Raw genomic sequence first — 20162 nt, 5'->3', positions numbered from 1 at the left:
GCTAAAGAAATTTGGCTTTATTAATCTTTCCGCTGAGGCAATAAATTATTTGAAACGAAGTGTTTCCTTCTACAGTATTGCCTAGTTCCAACTGTTTGCTGAATTTCAAGTGCAATTTAAAGTCCACGTTATCATCGTCTGCCATATATGGCATTGTGCCATAATAAAGAACCAAGAAAATTTACATCCCAAAAACCACACTGAAAGGCTTAATATCAGATGGGACCTACTTCATTGTGAATCTGGAAAAAGCCAATTTGCACTTCAAGCCGAATTATGCATTTTAGTATGGTTTACGAAATTCCGATGCTCTTTGGAGTATCCTCTGATGCCCTGTTTCCTTTATGGTGTAGTGTAACCTTTGTTAGTGCTTCATACACACGAACATGCGGGCTTCCTACACCACTACAGTTGCACACGCACAGTAATGCCTGTTTTCTGGCGCTCTCTGGCAACTGGTAAATCGAACATATTTGTAACAGTCTCCGGATATTATTGCGAACGGTGGTTAGAAAAGCGTTACTTTCACAGTAAATTTCTTTTTACGCAAGATGAATTAGGTTACGTGTGAGAAAGTAGGATGGATATCTAAATCACAGAGCGTTCGAAACTGAACAGTTTGAGGACCAGCCACTTAAAAGAATTTCGAGCCGAGACATTTATGTCAGAATTTTAAATTTACTGGCACATTTGTGTGTATCTTAAAGTATAACACACGCAAAAAAAATTAAAAAAAGACCAATATTACATGTGAAAGCTTAGCTTCTGTTGTAGCGTGTTAACCTTAGAGACCAAAATTACATGTGAAAGCTTAGCTTTCCTTGTAGATATACTGTACTGTGTACATTAATGTAAACCGTTAACATTTCCTCTTGCGTGTTCGCGCTATGTAACCAGTGAATTTGCTGTTGGCTGACTACAGCACGTGTCCTATGCTCTGAATAGCTGCTGTCATCGGCTGGCGAGATCTCGTGGCTTGAGATATGACTCGCTAGCAAAAGGACATCGCAACCTCGGTTTCAACGCTCCGGAAACTAACGCGCTGTGTTTGGTGCAATTCGAATTTATACTTTCGTAATACGAAAATATGCAGCGTATATATTGCTGCAAATCAAAGGTCTTTCCAAAACTTCGCTCCTTTTTTTTATTTATTTATTAAAAGTCTCTCCAAAACTTCTCTGCCCCGTCATTTCTTTTTTTCCGGGAAGTTCTACGCGATTGTATAAAACGTTAACCATTCAAAGGATTGATAAGTTTTACAGTTCCGAGGGAAAATCTACGGAAAACCTACTGTCACTTAGCACAGAAAAATTGTATTTTCGCCCGGGAATAAGCATATTTTTTAAACGGGAAATCCGGGAATTTTTTTTCCTTGTCCCCGTATACACCCTGTCATGGGTCAAAGGAGACGGGTGGAATCGGACACTTCTGTAATCCCACTCTTTCCCCCTTAAAGCCATTCGTTCTTTGTTTTGTACTGGCTTTCCACCTGACCTCTTAATATACATACGGGCGCTCTCTTTTATGCAAGGGTCTTCAGTTTTCCACGTTCTTCAAGTTAAATAGTTCTGTTATGTTCCTCGAATGACTTCGGATTACAGTATCCGTCGAAGCCATTCGTGGTGAAAATTATTAATTTACAGCTTCAAACAGTGCACAGTAATACTGGTCTCGTCAAGTTCAAGGCAGTCAAACCGGTGCAGGTGGTGGTTCTTTCTGCCCACGGGGATTCACAGCTGGGCGTTCTAGGTCGGGCCAGTTATTATCCAGGAAGAACCGTTGCGTCTCTGCACACCAGTGCAGAAGTGATCGAAAATTCTGTGGCCGATGGCGACATGGATGAGGAACTACCAGCGCTATATAACGCGCTGCGGCTCCACAGAACACCGTCGTCTTTTGGCTGATTCGGTGGCAGCAAGATATCACAGCAAAACCTCCGAGGTGAGTGCAGAGTTTGGGAAAGAAATATTCAAATGATGATCTCGCATACTGTATCTCTTCTTACATTCCCTGCTTGCAAAGAATATTTGAGAGAATTTCTGCCTTCTGCATGACACAGTCCATTTGTTTTTATCTATACAGCGATTTTCGTTTATTATTGCGTCTCACATAGCCCAGTGAGTTTTTCGTGTTGATATCTTTTCTTGTTTCCAATAAAGTTGTCGTCCACTGTTGTACTAGACATGTTAAAACGCTTAGTTTTTCACTGACAGTGTTTTAACATTCAAACACGAACTTAGTTTTATTTTATCGCGAAAACATGGTCTGTGCCTTCAGCCTATGTGGTGTTATAGCTGTATAATGCTATATGATGCTACAGTGACAAATGAAATGGTGTCGCAATGGAATAATCATTCATTTTTTGCATTTATCGTATTTAGATTAAGGAGAGGCGTATCTTTGGTTGCTATATAAAATAACGGCCCTGTCGCTTACAGTTTGGTGCAAAACTTCAATACATTTCTCTAAACGGACCAAATTTCCTGTATCTGCAGCAGTCCTGCATTTCGTATCTTGATGCAGCCGCCTTTCTTCTCACTATTGTCTCCACGTTTTCACCCTCTAACTTAAGATTCCATTCACACTACAGAAATGGTTCAAATAGCTCTGAGCACTGTGGGACTTAACATCTGAGGTCATCAGGCCCCTAGAACTTAGAACTACTTAAACCTAAAGGACATTACACACATCCATGCCCAAGGCAGGATTCGAACCTGCGATTGTAGCGGTCGCGCAGTTCCAGACTGAAGCGCCTGGAACCGCTCGGTCACACCGGCTGGCTCAGTCAAATACACAAATTACTAATTTCCATTCATCTAAAAGTAATTTTGCGGGCTTCTATTGGAAATTATTTTTCACAGTTGAGCAGTTTTTTTTTTTTTTAATTTTTTCGTTCGCAACACACTTTTATTCTGCTACCAAACTAGCGCTACGTAAATACGTATTAACGTAGCCCCTGCAGTTTGTAAAAGAAGTGCATCTGAAAGCAGTTTTCCACACAAAAAGTGCCTAATTTAGAGTATGTCACTAAAGGCCATATCCTTTTTTCTTAAAGATACTAATCGAGGTAAAACTATTGACGAAAACAATGGACATGTATTCAGCATGAGCCCGGTCCAATTCCTACATCATATGAGGTGAACACCAGGGTAGTTGGTTTAACAAGCCACAACCGATTCCGCCCCCATCCCCTCCAAAACAAACCTACTGCTTCTTCCCTAATGAATTCGTTCAGGATGGCACGTTAAACAGTAACTTGAGTGTCAGCATGCCTTTCGCCCAGAGAATTAATAAAAAGCGTCGTTTGTCAAACATGATGTCCGAACAGTTCATTTCTTGACCAACACACACGTTGGAATGTCACTACCCTAGTGATAGTGCTTGTAATCACACTTAGCGGTCGTAATCATTTTATTCCCGCTTCACGTAGCCTGACGACAGATTATCAACGTTACTATAATAGCGACAAACCTGGTAGGTTTTGTGTAGCCAGCAGACAGAAAATGGGCTTGCTTTAGATTTCTAACGATCTATAGCGTTTCGAAGATGTGTCGCTAAAGTAGTTCTGAGCGAACGTCTCTACAGTAGTCACCCCCTCAGATTACTTTACAAATGTTTCCGAGAAGTAACGGTTGGGAAGTGGGGAAATTTGACTGAAGAATGTCTCGCCTCACCAGGAACAATTACCTCAACGTACAATCACCAGTGTCACATGCACCAAATGCCACACACATTCTGCAGTCTGACTCTTCAGTGATCCCCCCCTGCGGGTCCGGGGGTTAGAATAGGCCCGAGGTATTCCTGCCTGTCGTAAGAGGCGACTAAAAGGAGTCCATCCCCCTCGAGGGGGTAGTTAGCGCCTGCGTCCAGAGACGGACGGTTCCACGACCTATATTTGTGGTCTTTTTGGTTTTTCACTCCTCGTTTCTTCCTTCCTTTGGTTGGTTCCTTTCTTTGTTCTTCTCCATCTCACTGTCTCCCTTACTCTTTCCCTTGCCTTCTCCTCCTTGCCTTCTCCTCCTTGCCTTCTCCTCCTTGCCTTCTCCTCCTTGCCTTCTCCTCCTTGCCTTCTCCTCCTTGCCTTCTCCTCCTTGCCTTCTCCTCCTTGCCTTCTCCGGTCTCTGCCTCGGCGTTTGAGACAGTCTGTCCTCTCTCTCTTCCTTTTCCTCTTCTTCCTTCCTCCCTGTGTGCGCCTGAAGGCCGACACACGCATTCGCACACTTAGCCGGTGACGGGGTAACGCGTAATTCCCCGCCCTGGGTAGACAAGTAAGGCACGCACGTACCCCCTGGTAAAGGCCAGGCCCAGGGAGGGGTGATTGCCTGAGCTGATACCTTCCGACCATGCCGATTGGTCCCTCCGTCTGTTTCTCGGGAGGTGTGACTTGAAGTGTAAACATTCACCTCTGAGAGGGACCCCACAAGGAAGGAGCGCGCCATCGGAGATGCTGGCAGTCATGGGGGATTCATCCGCAATGGATTTCTCTTCTTCTCTCTCGACTTCTGCCCACAAACAGAAACATGACCAGCCACCAGTGACAAAAATACTACCGCCTGCCCCACAGTTCCTCGTCGTTTCTCGATCTGAGGACGGAAAGGATTTTTCCTCTGTCAACCCTTTCGTTATCCAGAAGGGCGTAGATGCCATAGCCGGTACTGTTAAGTCTTGTACAAGGTTGCGTAATGGTACCTTGTTACTAGAAACTGAGAGCGCCTTTCAGGCACAGAAACTGCTTCGAGCCGCACTCCTGTACACGTTCCCTGTCCGGGTGGAGGCTCACCGAACTTTGAATTCGTCTCGTGGTGTGGTCTATACTAGATCCCTCGACGGATTGACTGACGAGGAGATTCAGTCTTTCCTCGCTGAGCAGGGCATGACAGCTGTTCATAGGGTCATGGAAAAGGTCAACAATGACCTTGTACCGACCCGGACACTTTTCTTGACCTTTGATAGTGTTAAGCTGTCATCGCGCATCAAAGCGGGCTACGAGGTTATTTCTGTTCGCCCCTATGTCCCGACACCTACGCGCTGCTACCAGTGTCAGCATTTTAATCACACTCGCCAGTCTTGTTCCAATGCGGCTAAATGTGTCACTTACGGCAGGGATGCCCATGAGGGTGACTGTCCACCTCTGTCTCTTCATTGTGTGAACTGTCAGGGTGACCATGCAGCATCCTCCTGTGACTGTCCCATCTATAAGGAAGAACGCTGTATCCAAGAAATTCAGGTCAAAGAGAAAGTGTCCACCTCGGCTGCTCGCAAGCTATTAACTAGTTGGAAGCCCACACTGCTCCCAGCAGGGAAATACAGTACTGTCCTCGCCTCTCCTCGGACTACCAGGGAGATGCAACCCAGACATGTGATCTGACCTTCAGCACCACGGTCGTCCGTTCGGCCAGTGCTAAGATCGCGCGGTCGACCTCTCCTCTTCCTCCCATCACCCCACAGACACAAGCCCCTTCATCAGCTTCTGCTAAGACGAAGACCCAGAAATCAGGTGCATGTGCCTTCAAGAAGGAAGCGTCCCGTGCAGACTTCCTACGTACCTCGACCTCCCAGCCATTGACCAGTATTTCCACCAAACGACCTTCCAAGAAGGCTCATAGGAAGCACAGTTCTCCTTCTCCGCCATGGCGCCTTTCTTCTCCTGCGCCACCCAGCGGTTGCCGCCCCAGGCCGTCATCCGTTTCGCCTGGCCGCACCGCTGGTAGCCGAACATCTGACCCTTCACCGGCGGAGTAAGCTCCCCCTCCCGGCCATCTTACCAAGATGGCCGATGAACCTATAGAACCAATGGACGATGACTGTCCGCCTACTGATAGCGGCGGCAGTGCTCGCTCGAAGCAAGGCCCTCAGCGGCCTTCGAGGTGACCCCTTCTTTCATCTTCCTTTTCTTCTTACGATGGCACTTATTCACTGGAATATTTGCTCCAACCGAGAGGACTTGAAGTTGCTGCTCCGCTTGCACCATCCACTCATCGTAGCCCTCCAGGAAACAAAGCTACGCCCATGTGATGAAATTGCCTTGGCACACTACACCTCTGTGCGTTTTGACCTACCCCCTGTGGTAGGTATTCCGGCTCATGGAGGGGTTATGTTGCTGGTCCGGGATGATATTTACTACGATCCCATCACGTTGCACACCGGCCTGCAGGCAGTTGCAATCCGAATTACTCTCCCCACGTTTACATTTTCCATTTGTACCGTTTACACTCCATCGTCGTCTGCCGTTACCAGGGCAGACATGATGCAAATTATTGCTCAGCTACCTGCACCATTTTTGTTAACTGGAGACTTCAATGCCCACACCGAGTGAGGTGGCGCAGTGGTTAGCATACTGGACTCGCATTCGGGAGGACGACGGTTCAATCCCGTCTCTGGCCATCCTGATTTAGGTTTTCCGTGATTTCCCTAAATCGCTTCAGGCAAGTGCCGGGATGGTTACTTTGAAAAGGCACGGCCGATTTCCTTCCCCATCCTTCCCTCACCCGCGCTTGCGCTCCGTCTCTAATGACCTCGTTGTCGACAGGACGTTAAACACTATCTCCTCCTCCTCCTCCTCCTCCTCCTCCTCCTCCTCCTCAATGCCCACCATCCCCTTTGGGGCTCTCCAGCATCCTGCCCGAGGGGCTCCCTGTTAGCAGACCTTTTCAGCCAGCTCAATCTTGTCTGCCTCAATACTGGCGCCCCTACTTTTCTTTCAGACACATCTCACACCTGTTCCCATTTAGACATCTCTATATGTACTACCCAACTTGCACGCCGGTTTGAGTGGTATGCACTTTCTGATACATATTCGAGCGAATTGTATCAATTATAAACGATTACGTGCACAGTGACATCGTATTATTAAAGAAAGCAAGAAAGCCAGCTGGGCTGCTTTCACAAGCACCTTCAACAGTTTTACTCCTCCTTCTGTTGTCTGGGGTAGCCTGCGCCGGCTATCTGACACTAAGGTCCACTCACCAGTTTCTGGCGTGACGGTCGCGAATGACGTCCTTGTGGCCCCTGAGGATGTCTCCAATGCCTTCGGCCGCTTTTTCACAGAGGTTTCAAGCTCCGCTCATTACCACCCTGCCTTCCTCCCCCGCAAACAGGCAGAGGAGGCTAAGCCACCTAACTTCCGCTCCTCGAATCGTGAAAGTTACAATGCCCCATTCACCATGCGGGAACTCGAAAACGCACTTGCCCGGTCACGGTCCTCCGCTCCAGGGCCTGATTCTATTCATATTCAGATGCTGAAGAACCTTTCTCCTGCGGGTAAAGGTTTTCTTCTTCGTACTTACAATCGCATCTGGATTGAGGACATGTTCCCACATGCTGGTGCGAGTCTATTGTTGTCCCAATTCCTAAGCCGGGGAAGGACAAGCACTTGCCTTCCAGTTATCGACCCATCTCGCTTACCAGCTGTGTCTGTAAAGTTATGGAGCGAATGGTTAACTCTCGTTTGGTTTGGCTGCTCAAGTCTCGACACCTACTTACCAATGTACAATGTGGATTTCGTAGGCGCCGCTCTGCTGTTGACCATCTGGTTACCTTGTCGACCTTCATTATGAATAACTTCTTGCGGAAGAGCCCAACCGCAGCTGTGTTCTTTGATTTGGAGAAGGCTTACGACACCTGTTGGAGGGCGGGCATTCTCCGCACCATGCATACATGCGGCCTTTGCGGTCGCCTCCCTCTTTTTATTCGTTCCTTTTTAATAGATCGACAGTTCAGGGTACGTGTGGGTCCTGTCCTGTCGGACACCTTTCGCCAGCAGAATGGTGTGCCACAGGGCTCAGTTTTGAGTGTCGCTCTCTTCGCCATAGCGATCAATCCAATAATGGATTGCCTCCCAGCTGATGTATCAGGCTCCCTTTTTGTGGACGATTTTACCGTCTATTGCAGCGCGCAGCGTACATGTTTCCTGGAGCGCTGTCTTCAGCGTTCTCTTGACCGTCTTTACTCCTGGAGTGTCGACAATGGCTTCCGTTTTTCTGCTGAGAAGAGGGTCTGTATTAACTTCTGGCGCTACAAAGAGTTTCTCCCACCGTCCTTACGACTCGGTCCTGTTGCTCTCCCATTCGTGGAGACAACAAAATTTATAGGTCTTACATTTGACAGGAAACTTAGCTGGTCTCCACATGTGTCATATTTGGCTGCCCATTGTACCCGTTCTCTAAATGTCCTCCGTGTTCTCAGTGGTATGTCGTGGGGAGCGGATCGAACCGTCCCACTTCGTCTATATCGGTTGATCGTCCGCTCCAAGCTGGATTATGGGAGCTTCGTATACTCCTCTGCACGGCCATCCACCTTATGCCGCCTCAACTCCATACAACATCGGGGTTTACGACTTGCGATCGGAGCGTTTTATACTAGTCCTGTCGAGAGTCTTCATGCTGACGCTGGTGAATTGCCACTCACCTACCAGCGCGATATACTGCTTTGTCGGTATGCCTGTCGGCTACTGTCAATGCCTGACCACCCGTCTTATCGTTCCATTTTTGACGACTCTCTCGACCATCAATACGGGTTGTATGTCTCTGCCCTGCTACCCCCTGGAGTTCGCTTTCGTCGCCTTCTTCAACACCTTAATTTTTCACTTCCTGCAACCTTTCAAGTGGGCGAGAGCCACACGCCACCTTGGCTCCAGGCTCAGGTTCGCGTTCACCTTGTAACCTCCCCGCAGAAATGATAATGAAAAGAATTGAATAGAATTGCAAATAGTGCCAAGTGTTAGCTTCCCACAGTAATAAAACTCAATGATAATAAAAATGTGCAAAAAATGTTAAGTCCCCACAAAATGAACGTTAAGATCAACCTGATAAATTTTATAAGGGCAGCTGCGCTGACCTTAGGCCCTGTGCAATAATTAATCTGATAAATTGATTCTGGGAGGAAAAGTATAGGAAATATTGTTTCAATTGGAATGATTCTTTTCTTAAAAACGATTGCTTTGAAAACAAAATTATTATTGGGGCATTTCTTGAACAAATTAATTACAATTAACATACATTACATTATCAGATGTGTGCAATGCTGCTTCATTACCTTATTTAACAATATACCTCGTCCCGAACCTTGACCAGAGACCCATGTCGACGCCCGCCGACTCGTCACACACAACTCCGACTCAGTACAACTCGCAACTGCAACTCAACTCTCGCACGGTCAAGCGCAGACTAGCCACGATAAATAACTCTCTGGTCAGAGATTCTGTCATGCCTCGCCATCGCTGGTACATATGAGATGTACGCGTTTCATAACCCTCCACTGGGGAGGCAAAAATTTGGCAGCGATGGTGAGACATTTGGACTTGCCATGAGCAACAATTTTTTTCAGAATTAATTAACTTTACAATTACAGCATATATACAGATATAGAACATGAAGTAAATATGGTGCACATGCACCAAGTACAAAACATATTAGGCAATGACAAAATGTGAGTACAAAACATATTATCAAATGACATAAGTGCACACGCACTGAAATTCAGAATATATCACAAAATGTATATACAATAAGTAGAAATCATGTTAGAAAAATGACAAAAGTGCACACGCACTGTAGTTCAGAATATATCAGCAAATCGAAATGTACATACGATGAGTAGTAATCATGTTAGAAAATAACAAAAGTGCACTCCCACTGTAGTTCCAAAAAAAAAAAAAGTATAGGCCATGAATACAAATGATGTTAGCAAAAAATGATTTTTACTATGTTACAAGAATTAGGATAGGAAAGGGAAGGATTGCATCATGGTTGTAGCACTTTAGGTTGCACGCAGCTGCACTGAAAGTCCGTATCTTTCTACTGTAGCACAACACCAAGTCAGACAATCTGAAGTTCTTTTCCCAGAAGTATTTATCAGCGTACCCAAGACACTGAAATGTCGTAGTAATAGTCCACGTTATCATTTTAGCAGTACATTAGGTACACCAAACAGTGGGATCATAATAACGTCTCCATCGCTCACGGTGGTGGACAGCATGTCGTGTCAACAAACACCACGCTCTTACAAGGCACACCAACGTAGAATTAGTGCAAAAACCAAATATAGTGCTCCATGATCAAGAGGATATACAGGACAAATGGATATTGCAGTAATTCAGGGTAGTTAGGTCAGAAAGTGAAGGATATTAAGTCACATACTAGTCTTCATTGGGAATTACATTAGTAGTTTGCGGCATTCATAGCCCAGTTATTGAACATTTCTGTACCATGTATGTAGTATTACAGAAAAATGTTCATTAATTGATTTACAGACAACATTGTCATTGGTCATTTCAATACCGTAATCAGTAGCGTTCATTTCCCAGTCACAAAGCATAATCAGTAGCATTCATTTCTTTGTTACAAAGCATAATTAGTAGCATTCTTTTCCCAGTTACAAAGCATAATCAGTAGCATTCATTTCCTTGTTACAAAGCATTATTAATTAATCATTGGTCATTTAAATACAGTAATTATCTCAATACAGTAATCAGTAGCATTCATTTCCATGTTACAAAGCATAATTAGTAGCATTCATTTCCTAGTTACAAAGCATTATTAATCATTGGTCATTTCAATACTGTGATCAGTAGCATTCATTATTCAAGTGACATATTATTCATAGATGATCTGCATTACTCAGAACTCTCTTAAACTGGTATCATTATTTGGGACTGGTAATACATTTTTTTGTTAGCAATGCATTGCTTTGGGTAATTATAGGGGAAAGCAAGAAAAAAAAATTTGCTTCCGGGTTGTTGCTGTAAATGAAAATGTGTAACGTCATTCGTCATGAGTCCGCTGTTGCAAGATTATGAAACAAGTAGAGTATATGTAATCGCATTCATAAATGACATAGATTTAATGAACAACTGCTTATAGCACATTAATTTCATAAATAATTTCTCCCGCAAAAACATACAAAAAATGGATTATTAAGCTGAAAGAAGAAATGCATTTTATGCTGAAAAGTAGTGAACTTCGAATTAACAGGTAGTGAAATGTGTGTAAAAATGTGTTCCATAGCTGTCCTTTCCAAAACCTTCCCTCATTATACTATGCAATATAACACCTGCTGTCAAAGCAAACTGCAACAAATACTTAAATAACTACATAGCATAAATACGTAACTTCAACAATATCCTCATCTGTAAAGAAAAAACTTCATTATGCATCACCTCATTATCATAACTCCGTTATTATTATCATCATCTGTAAAGAAAAACTTCATTATCCATAGTAGCATATTCTTTATCATTATTCATCAGCATTCATTATCATCTGCAAAAAAAATCATTTCATTACTCATTATACAACTATTCCTTATTTCTAGTATATTCCATCACTAAAACTAAGATGTGTAGTTCTGTCTGACAGCCTGCATCAATCGCCTTGTATTCTGAAAGAAAAAATTAGTTAACACCGCTATTCTACGATGTGTATAGTATATTCTTGTTAATGCTTGTTAATCCTGATCCCTTTACTCTTCATCACGAGGTTTGCATCTTCTTTCGTTCATTCCGAAGGTGAAATTCCCATTTCTGTTTAATTTATTTCTTTTACGCATCATTTCTTTCTGAAATTGATGAACAAAGATTAATGTCTTGCATTTACATCATATACTCACTAAATAATAACTGGTTTATGATAACATAATTACGCATACCATGACAGAAAACGTAATATGTGAAAAACTTATATAGTGTTCAGAGGCAAAAATGTACTCATTGTATCACAATGTAACAGCAAAGTAGTCACGATGTTGAGATATCATAAGGCAAAATGTCAAAGTCAACTGGTGTTTGCTATATCTTAACTATCTCATAGTGCATACAAACAAAACATGAAACAATCGTATATACCTAAGAAAGACAAAAATGTGACGTTCGTTGTGTTCAGCTTGTATGTTGTGTAGTTAATAGAGGCGAGAATTAAAGACTTTAATGGAGAGAAAATTTAATAAAATTAATATGTCACTAGATAACATTGCATAATTATTCATAAGATACGTAAGTTTCTCTGAAAAAAATGTGCACAGTCTGATATGTAAAAAGAAGAGCGACCTGCTAACCTTACCTTGCCGGGCACTTGCCAAGAAAAAATACGATAATCATCAGTAAAGTAGTCATGTGAATATAATTGCATAGGTGATCATAAAAATTAGCAAATGGCATTTTAGCATGTTAAATCATAAAGTGTCTTCATTCAATAAAAGGCTTGATGTCTGACCAGTGGTGAGCGCCTTTGGATTTTCTGGTTCTCAAAGTTTCGACGTGTACTTCATTGGGGTGAGGAATGCTGCGAATCCGATATGGACCTGCGTATAGAAGTTCAAATTTACTGCACCTACCTTTTCCTTTGTTGGATAAATAGTGTGTACGTACTAATATTTTCTGTCCAATGTGAAAGTCACGGCGTGTACAAACCTGTTTTTGCTGTCTTCTCCGGCGCTCTGCGGCACGTTTGATGTTCAGCGTAATGTCGATTATTTCGTGGTATCGTAATCGACGAGATGTAGGAAAGTTTATTAATTCTGTAATTTTGTTAGGTGGTTCAACATTTTTCAGTATAACAGACGGAGATAGCATAGTGGATTCATTTGGAATGGAATTAATTACATCTTGGAATGACAATATGTGTGTGTCCCAATCAATATGTCTTTTGTGGCAGTATATTCTACACAGTTTACCAATTTCTTTCATTAATCGTTCACAAGGGTTCGAAGAAGCATGGTACTTGCATATATAGATCGGAGAAATGTTTCTAGCTCGTAACATACGTGTCCATATAGCAGATCGAAATTGTTATCCATTATCGGAAATTACTTTCAACACATGCCCTACATGAAATAGAAAATGTTTTTACAAATGCTTTCGAAACAGTTTTAGCAATAGCTTTGCGTAACGGAGTGAAGGTAACAAATTTTGAAGTAAGTTCAACAGCGACAAAGATGTAGCAAAAACCTCTATTAGTTCTGGGAATCGGACCAAAAATGTCTACAGCGGCCATATGTCTTAAATTAACAGGTACAATGGGATATAATGGAGGAATGTGTGAAGTCGTGTCTGACTTAGCTTTCTGGCAAATTTTATAAGACGCTAAAACTCGTCGTATACATTTTTCCATGTTGGTAAAATAACAGTTCTGTCTCAGTATAAGAAAACATTTTCTAGCTCCGTAATGTGCGTAACTTAAATGAGTATACCAGATTAATTTGTTAACAAGCTCGTCAGGAATGCATAATAACCAATTGTTGCTGTCAGGATCAGAGCGGCGAAATAGAATGTCATTGCGTACAGTGTAATGGTTTCTAATCGTTACGTTATTCCTATCTTGCCAGAGGTGTTTAATCTCTTTCCACACGTTGTCTTTATTCTGCTCTCGTGCTATGTCCTGTAATGACGACGAAATAAAATTTTCAAATGCAACTTGTTGAATGTACATGACGCTGAAATTTGCTTTGCAGAAGTTGGTTGCGATGTCTTGCTGATTGTTGCTGAGAGAACGAGATAGTGCGTCTGCTACAATATTTTGTGTGCCGGGAATGTGAACTATTGTAAAATTAAATTCCTGCAAGTAAAGTTTCCATCTGCTTTATCTGTCGTGAGTGAATTTAGGCGAAAGTAAGAATTGTATCGCTCTGTGGTCTGTGTATACGGTGGTATGTCTGCCATAAAGAAAGTGCCTAAATCTCGTAAAAGCCCATACTACACATAATGTTTCCAGCTCTGTAACGGAATAATTTCGTTCAGCAGGTGACAGAATGCGACTTGCAAATGCGATGTTTTTAATTACTGTTGAGCCATCTTCTTCAATTTCCTGAAAAATATGTACGCCTAAAGCGGTGTTGGAACTGTCGGTGGCAATGGAGAAATTTCTGGTAAGATCTGGGTGCGATAAAAGTGGTGCATTCAACAAAGCATGTTTCAGGTTCATAAATTCAGAATGTGCTTGCTTATCCCAGGACCAAATAGTGTTTTTGCCTGTCAATTGGCATAATCTAGGTGTGTCTAAAGCAGAGTGATGAATAAATTTACGAAAAAAGTTAATTAATCCCAAAAAGCTGCGTAGTTGCTTCTTCGTTGTAGGAACAGTAATGTCACGTAGAGCTTGAAGTTTTTCCGGATCAGGCGCAATGCCTTCTGCTGAAATTACGTGTCCAAGAAATTTTGTAGTAGTTTTGCCAAAGTGCGATTTACTGAGATTAACTGTGAGTCCTTGAGCATGAAAAGTTTGCAACAGTTGTTCTAGAATCAGATTGTGTTCAGTCCAGTTAGCTTCTGCAATAGGAATGTCATCTACGTACGTCGTGATTCTGTCTTGAAGTTCTGTCGGAAGTATTGTGTTTAAACCGCGAATAAAAGCTGCAGAAGAAATAGTTAAGCCGAACGGTAATTTACAAAATTGATAACAATCACCAAAACAGAGAAATGCTGTGTATTTTCTGCAATTCGGATGGAGCTGAATTTGCCAAAATCCCGATTTCAGATCTAATGTAGAATAAATAGCAGTACCGTGAAATTTCTGTAGAAGTTCCTCTAATGTCTGTGGTCAATCTGTTTCATTAATAATTATGTCATTGATGTGACGTGAATCAAGCTCGAGGCGAAGTGAGCCATCTTTTTTCTTAACAATATGTAGCGGGTTTATGTACGGACTAACTGCCGGTTCTATAATTCCTTGGTCAAGCATATCCTGCAATTCTTTCTTAACCTGTTCTCTATGAATATACGGAATGGGATAATGCTTTGCTTTCAATGTGTCGTGCTGTTTGACTTGAAATTCATAAATAAAACCGGACATAGTACCAGGAATGTTGTCAAAAACTGGAGCTTGCTGTAAAAGAATTTTGTGTAGTTGCGTCCGTTCGTCGTCTGTATTTGCACTGCTCTGTTTAACTTTATCAGAAATCATCTGTATAACGTCATAGTCAGCTTCGTCTGGAGTATTATAGTTATGTACGTACGTATCCGTGAACAATGTGGAATCACAGTCAATGCTACGTGATACGGAAATGACCTCTGTGCGATTAATTGTCTGTTCTTCTGCAGATAATGAGTGCTGAAATTCCAAAGCCAATTGTACATTCTCGTCCTTCAACATTAAATAGGAATTTTGAAAATCAATAATTGCGTCGTCTTGTACCAGAAAATTAGTACCCAAAATAACGTCTGTTGTCAATCAAGGAACAATCCAAAAATTTGAGTGAAAAGTATGACCTGCAATACAAAATGATAAATGCGTCTGTAATTTAACATCTACTCCTTTACTCGATACTGCTCCTTTCACTTTCGTTTTGCCTAATGGTAATGTAGGATAGGTATTCTCTTTGTTACATTCGTTGAAAGTTTCTTCATTTATTACTGACATAGGTGATCCGGAATCATTTCCGCTGAAAATTTCAATGAACCAATTTTAATTTCGATGACAGGATGTGAAATGGTTTTCTGAACAACTGGTCTTTCCTGCAAAAGAGTGTCTCTGATATCGTCAAAAGTAATAACATTTTCGTGAACAACATTCTGCGTGTCAAAACTAGTGCTTGTGTTATTGGAAGATGCGACCTGTACTGTATCTAGTCAAATTCTATCTGACGTGTCATTATTGTCAGGACGATTCTGTGGCATTTCGACTATTTGAACTGTTCTATTATTTCTTCCAGACGTATTACGCTCTGGATGATACCTACTGTCTGATTCATTCATCAGAATATGTTGTTGCTGATCATTTTGCTGCTGGTAAGACCGACTGTTATTAAACGTACGCTGAAAATTGTCCTCATTATTTTCACATCTGTCGTAATAGTCATTTCTATACGGTGCATTGCGATAGGAATTGAAATACTATGTTTTCTGTACGTAGTTGTTCCTTTGCTGCCGTGCGTTACTATTTGTTGTACCAGGGACTATACGTCCACGCGGCGAAACATTAAAGTTAGCGTGACCTTGTGCATTACATTGTTGGTTAGGTATGCTAACCGGCTGGTTTTGTTGCTGTTGTTGTGAAAAACCTCTATTGTTACTAAAATGTGGTTCCTGTTCCTGATAATTTTGACAATATTGATAATTAAAATTGTGTCTGTTATTAAAGTTCTGGTGGTTGTCGTTCCTAAAGCGTCTATTACCTTTGCTATTGAAATTACGTGGCTGATCGTAATTACTGTATGTTTGTTGGCCTTGGTTGTTATATGAAAAATTTTTGTTTACGAAGGAATAATCTGATTGCTGCACTTCTAAAAGCTGCAATAGATCGCTGAATGCCGAAATATTTTCTTTTTGCTGACCCGTTAGAAGTGACACTCTTAATGATCGTGGTAATTTAGAGATACATAATTGAATAAGTGCAGATTCACTGTACGGTTCATTTAGGTACTGGTTTTGTTGGACCATGTGCTCAAAAAATTGCATGACACTGGGAAAATTTGAGTTCTCATAATTTGGCAAGCTAATTAGTTGATATTTAATTCCGCGTTGTGTCGTCTTCGACCAATACCCTGACAGAAAAGCATTCTGAAACTCTTCTACCGAGTAACATTGTCTCGCGATCGGTCTCATACGAGTTGCCGGTTTGCCTTCCAAAAAACTGCAAATAAATTCAAGTTTGTGTGTTACAGGCCAAGTCGGTGGAAAAGCAAAACTAAATTGTTGTATCCAATCCAGTGGGTGAATCTGTGTTCTGTCATTTTTAAACACTTTAAATTTTCTCACTGACAGAAAATGTTTGTAATCAAAATTATCGTCTCTGTATGATGGAACAGGTTCAGGATTGTAAGAGAATCTGTTGAACTGTGGCTCTGTAGATTACCCAAATTATACGCGCTGCATGAGTCTGACAAATGTTCGACAAGTGGCATCTGCTGTGATGTGTTATTAACTGAAATATTTTTCATCTCTGTTACTTCTTGCTGTAAACTTGACAATTTTCTACGTAATGTATTATTAGATTAACTGATCTCATTGATTGTCCGTTGTAGATTTTGGAATTCAGGTGTTCGGTTAAACGAAATCGGTGCAGTATCGTCTGACCTATTGTCATTATTACTTTCGATAACATGAATACGACTGGCCAATTCATCATATTTTTCAGTCAGTATTTTTGCCTGATCATCGTTTTTACTGTCAGAAGCATTAATCTGTTTTTGTAATTTACGTGTGGTTTCGTTCAATTTTTGAACGTCAGCTTTCACGACATCGGAATCCTGTGTTAGTTCTAATTGTTCGAATTTGTCTGTCACTGTCTGAATATCTGCTGTGTGTGTATCTGTTTCTGATTTAAGATCAGAAATTTCATCACGTAATTCTATGTTCAACTGTTTGATGGTATTAATTTCGTCGGACACTGTAGCAATATTGTTGTCTACGTATGTTTTTGCCTTCGCAAACAATTTACGTTTGTCTTCCTGTCTCTGTGCTGTGATTGTTTCCATTACTTGACGTTTTACTTTATTCTGTGCCTGTATAAATTTACGGAAACGCGTATCACTGTTTTGTAGGTGTTGATTAAAACGTTCGTCAATTTGAGTGTTCTGTTGGTCGAATTTCGCGTCTATCTTTGCATCCATTGTGCACGAAAGTTCTGCTGTCATTAGCTTAAACTCGTCGCGTAATTGTGTTGCTTTTTCAGAGCATTGTTTACCGACTGCGCTAATTTCCTCTCTAAGTGTTTCTGTTGTGGCTGTTTGCATATCCCTTAATTCCTGAGAAACGGACCTAATTTCTTCGCAACTTTTCCTAGCACAAGCCTCAATTTCCACACGTAATTGTTCCTTAGTATCATGACACTGCGCGGCAACGGCTCTAATCTGTTCACTAAGCTGTCTGGAATTGTCTAATTTTTCATTTAACTGTCTGGAATTGTTGTCTAATTTTTCATTAAGCTGTTGTTTGAGATTTTCGTTATTTTCATTAAGTTGTTGTTTGAGGTCTTCACTCTGTTGTTCGGAATTTTCATTAAGTTGTTGTTTAAAATCTTCACTCTGTTTTTTAGAATTGTTATCTAGTTTTTCATTATGTTGTTTAAAAAATGCCATAATTTGATCCAATCCAATATTACCTACTCCATTCTCTGTACTGTTTGATGGTGTGTCTGAAATTGTCGCATTTTGTGTGACCATTTGGTCAATCTGTAATTTACAAAAAGGTTTGCCAGTCGGATGTACACTGTCAGTCACTATTTTGGAGTTAAATAAATCCGTCCTACTTTGTGTATCCTGTTCATTTTCATTAGAAAAATTCGCCTGTTCGTTATGTGAATTTTGCAAACCGGTTGTGCTAAGCTGGGCAGCGCTCATTGCAACAGAGCGCCCCGCGTCATCAATTGTCGTCAAATTAACAGAGGACAGAATTGAATTCGTCTGTTCATCACTACGATCAAAATCAACATTGGTGGTCGGTACATATTGATTGTCAATAAATGGACGATTGTCATCATTACACTGCGTGTCACAATTACTATCGGTCAAGTTGTTTAATTCAGTTATTTCACTCATTATACCTCGCGATGTACTATTAACAGTTTTTCGCGGCATATTTACACAAATCACAATTATTCACTAATGAGACAAAGACAAAGCAAAATCCAACAGATACAAATACAACAAAGAGCAACGAATTGCCGATGATCTGAGGAAAGAAAGTCACAAAATTAGTAAGTGTTGCGCCAAATGCTAATTATATTTTATTAAATAAGAGCAGATATCAGGCTACTTTTCAGAAGATTCTCAAAGAAATACGATCCTGGTCCGGATGTCGCAAAGTGTAACCTCCCCGCAGAAATGATAATGAAAAGAATTGAGTAGAATTGCAAATAGTGCCAAATGTTAGCTTCCCACAGTAATAAAACTCAATGATAATAAAAATGTGCAAAAAATGTAAGGCCCCAAAAAATGAACGTTAAGATCAACCTGATAAATTTTATAAGGGCAGCTGCGCTGACCTTAGGCCCTGTGCAATAATTAATCTGATAAATTGATTCTGGGAGGAAAAGTATAGGAAATATTGTTTCAATTGGAATGATTCTTTTCTTAAAAACGATTGCTTTGAAAACAAAATTATTATTGGGGCATTTCTTGAACAAATTAATTACAATTAACATACATTACATTATCAGATGTGCGCAATGCTGCTTCATTACCTTATTTAACAATATACCTCGTCCCGAACCTTGACCAGAGACCCATGTCGACGCCCGCCGACTCCTCACACACAACTCCGACTCAGTACAACTCGCAACTGCAACTCAACTCTCGCGCGGTCAAGCGCAGACTAGCCACGATAAATAACTCTCTGGTCAGAGATTCTGTCATGCCTCACCATCGCTGGTACATATGAGACATACGCGTCTCAACCTTGACCTCAGCTCGCTCCCAAAGGAGGTTACCCCCGGTTCGGTCTACCACTCCCGTTATGTCGAACTTCGTTCGCCGGCCGAAGTGGCCGTGCGGTTAACGGCGCTGCAGTCTGAAACCGCAAGACCGCTACGGTCGCAGGTTCGAATCCTGCCTCGGGCATGGATGTTTGTGATGTCCTTAGGTTAGTTAGGTTTAACTAGTTCTAAGTTCTAGGGGACTAATGACCTCAGCAGTTGAGTCCCATAGTGCTCAGAGCCATTTGAACCATTTGAACTTCGTTCGAAGTTCATTAATATGACCTTCATTTATGCAGATGGCTCTAAGACCAATGACGGGGTCGGGTGTTCTTTTATTGTCGGGGCACAAAGTTTCAAATACCGGCTCCATGGCTATTGTTCAGTCTTCACAGCTGAGCTCTTTGCCCTCTACCAGGCTGTTCTTTACATCTGCCACCACCGACATTCTGCTCATGTCATCTGCTCCGATTCCCTGAGCGCCATCCAGAGCCTCAGTGATCCGTATGCAGTTCACCCTTTCGTGCACCGGATCCAACGCTCTCTTCAGCAGCTGGTGGACGTCGGTTCTCCGGTTAGCTTTATGTGGGTTCCTGGCCATGTCAGTATCCCTGGGAACGAAGCTGCAGATGCTGCGGCCAAGGCTGCGGTCCTCCAGCCTTGGACAGCTTCTTGTTGTGTCCCTTCGTCAGATTGTAGCAGGGTCATTTGTCGGCGCATTTTATCGCTGTGGCATGCCGATTGGGCTGCACTTACGGACAACAAGCTTCGGGCCTTGAAACCTCTTCCCGCGGCTTGGACGTCCTCCTTCCGCACTTCTCG

The 20162-nt window shown here is 41.9% G+C and overlaps 1 protein-coding gene across 2 annotated transcripts in view; it reads left to right on the top strand.

Moving 5' to 3' along the window:
• LOC124616088 (pathogenesis-related protein 5-like) overlaps positions 1 to 20162 on the top strand; it is a 48980-nt gene that overhangs the window by 3333 nt on the left and 25485 nt on the right. Inside the window, exon 2 of one of the 2 annotated variants that reach the window (XM_047144340.1) lies at positions 1704 to 1941. The exons of the other annotated variant lie outside the window; for it this stretch is intronic. Within the exon in view, the coding sequence (XP_047000296.1) occupies positions 1828 to 1941 (114 nt within the window). The 5' untranslated portion in view covers positions 1704 to 1827. The remainder of the gene's footprint in view (positions 1 to 1703; positions 1942 to 20162) is intronic. 2 annotated transcript variants of the gene reach the window in all.

This window comes from Schistocerca americana, chromosome 5, assembly GCF_021461395.2.
Source record: "Schistocerca americana isolate TAMUIC-IGC-003095 chromosome 5, iqSchAmer2.1, whole genome shotgun sequence".
Classification (NCBI taxonomy): Eukaryota; Metazoa; Arthropoda; class Insecta; order Orthoptera; family Acrididae; genus Schistocerca; species Schistocerca americana.
This window is presented reverse-complemented; position numbering and strand designations above follow the sequence as displayed.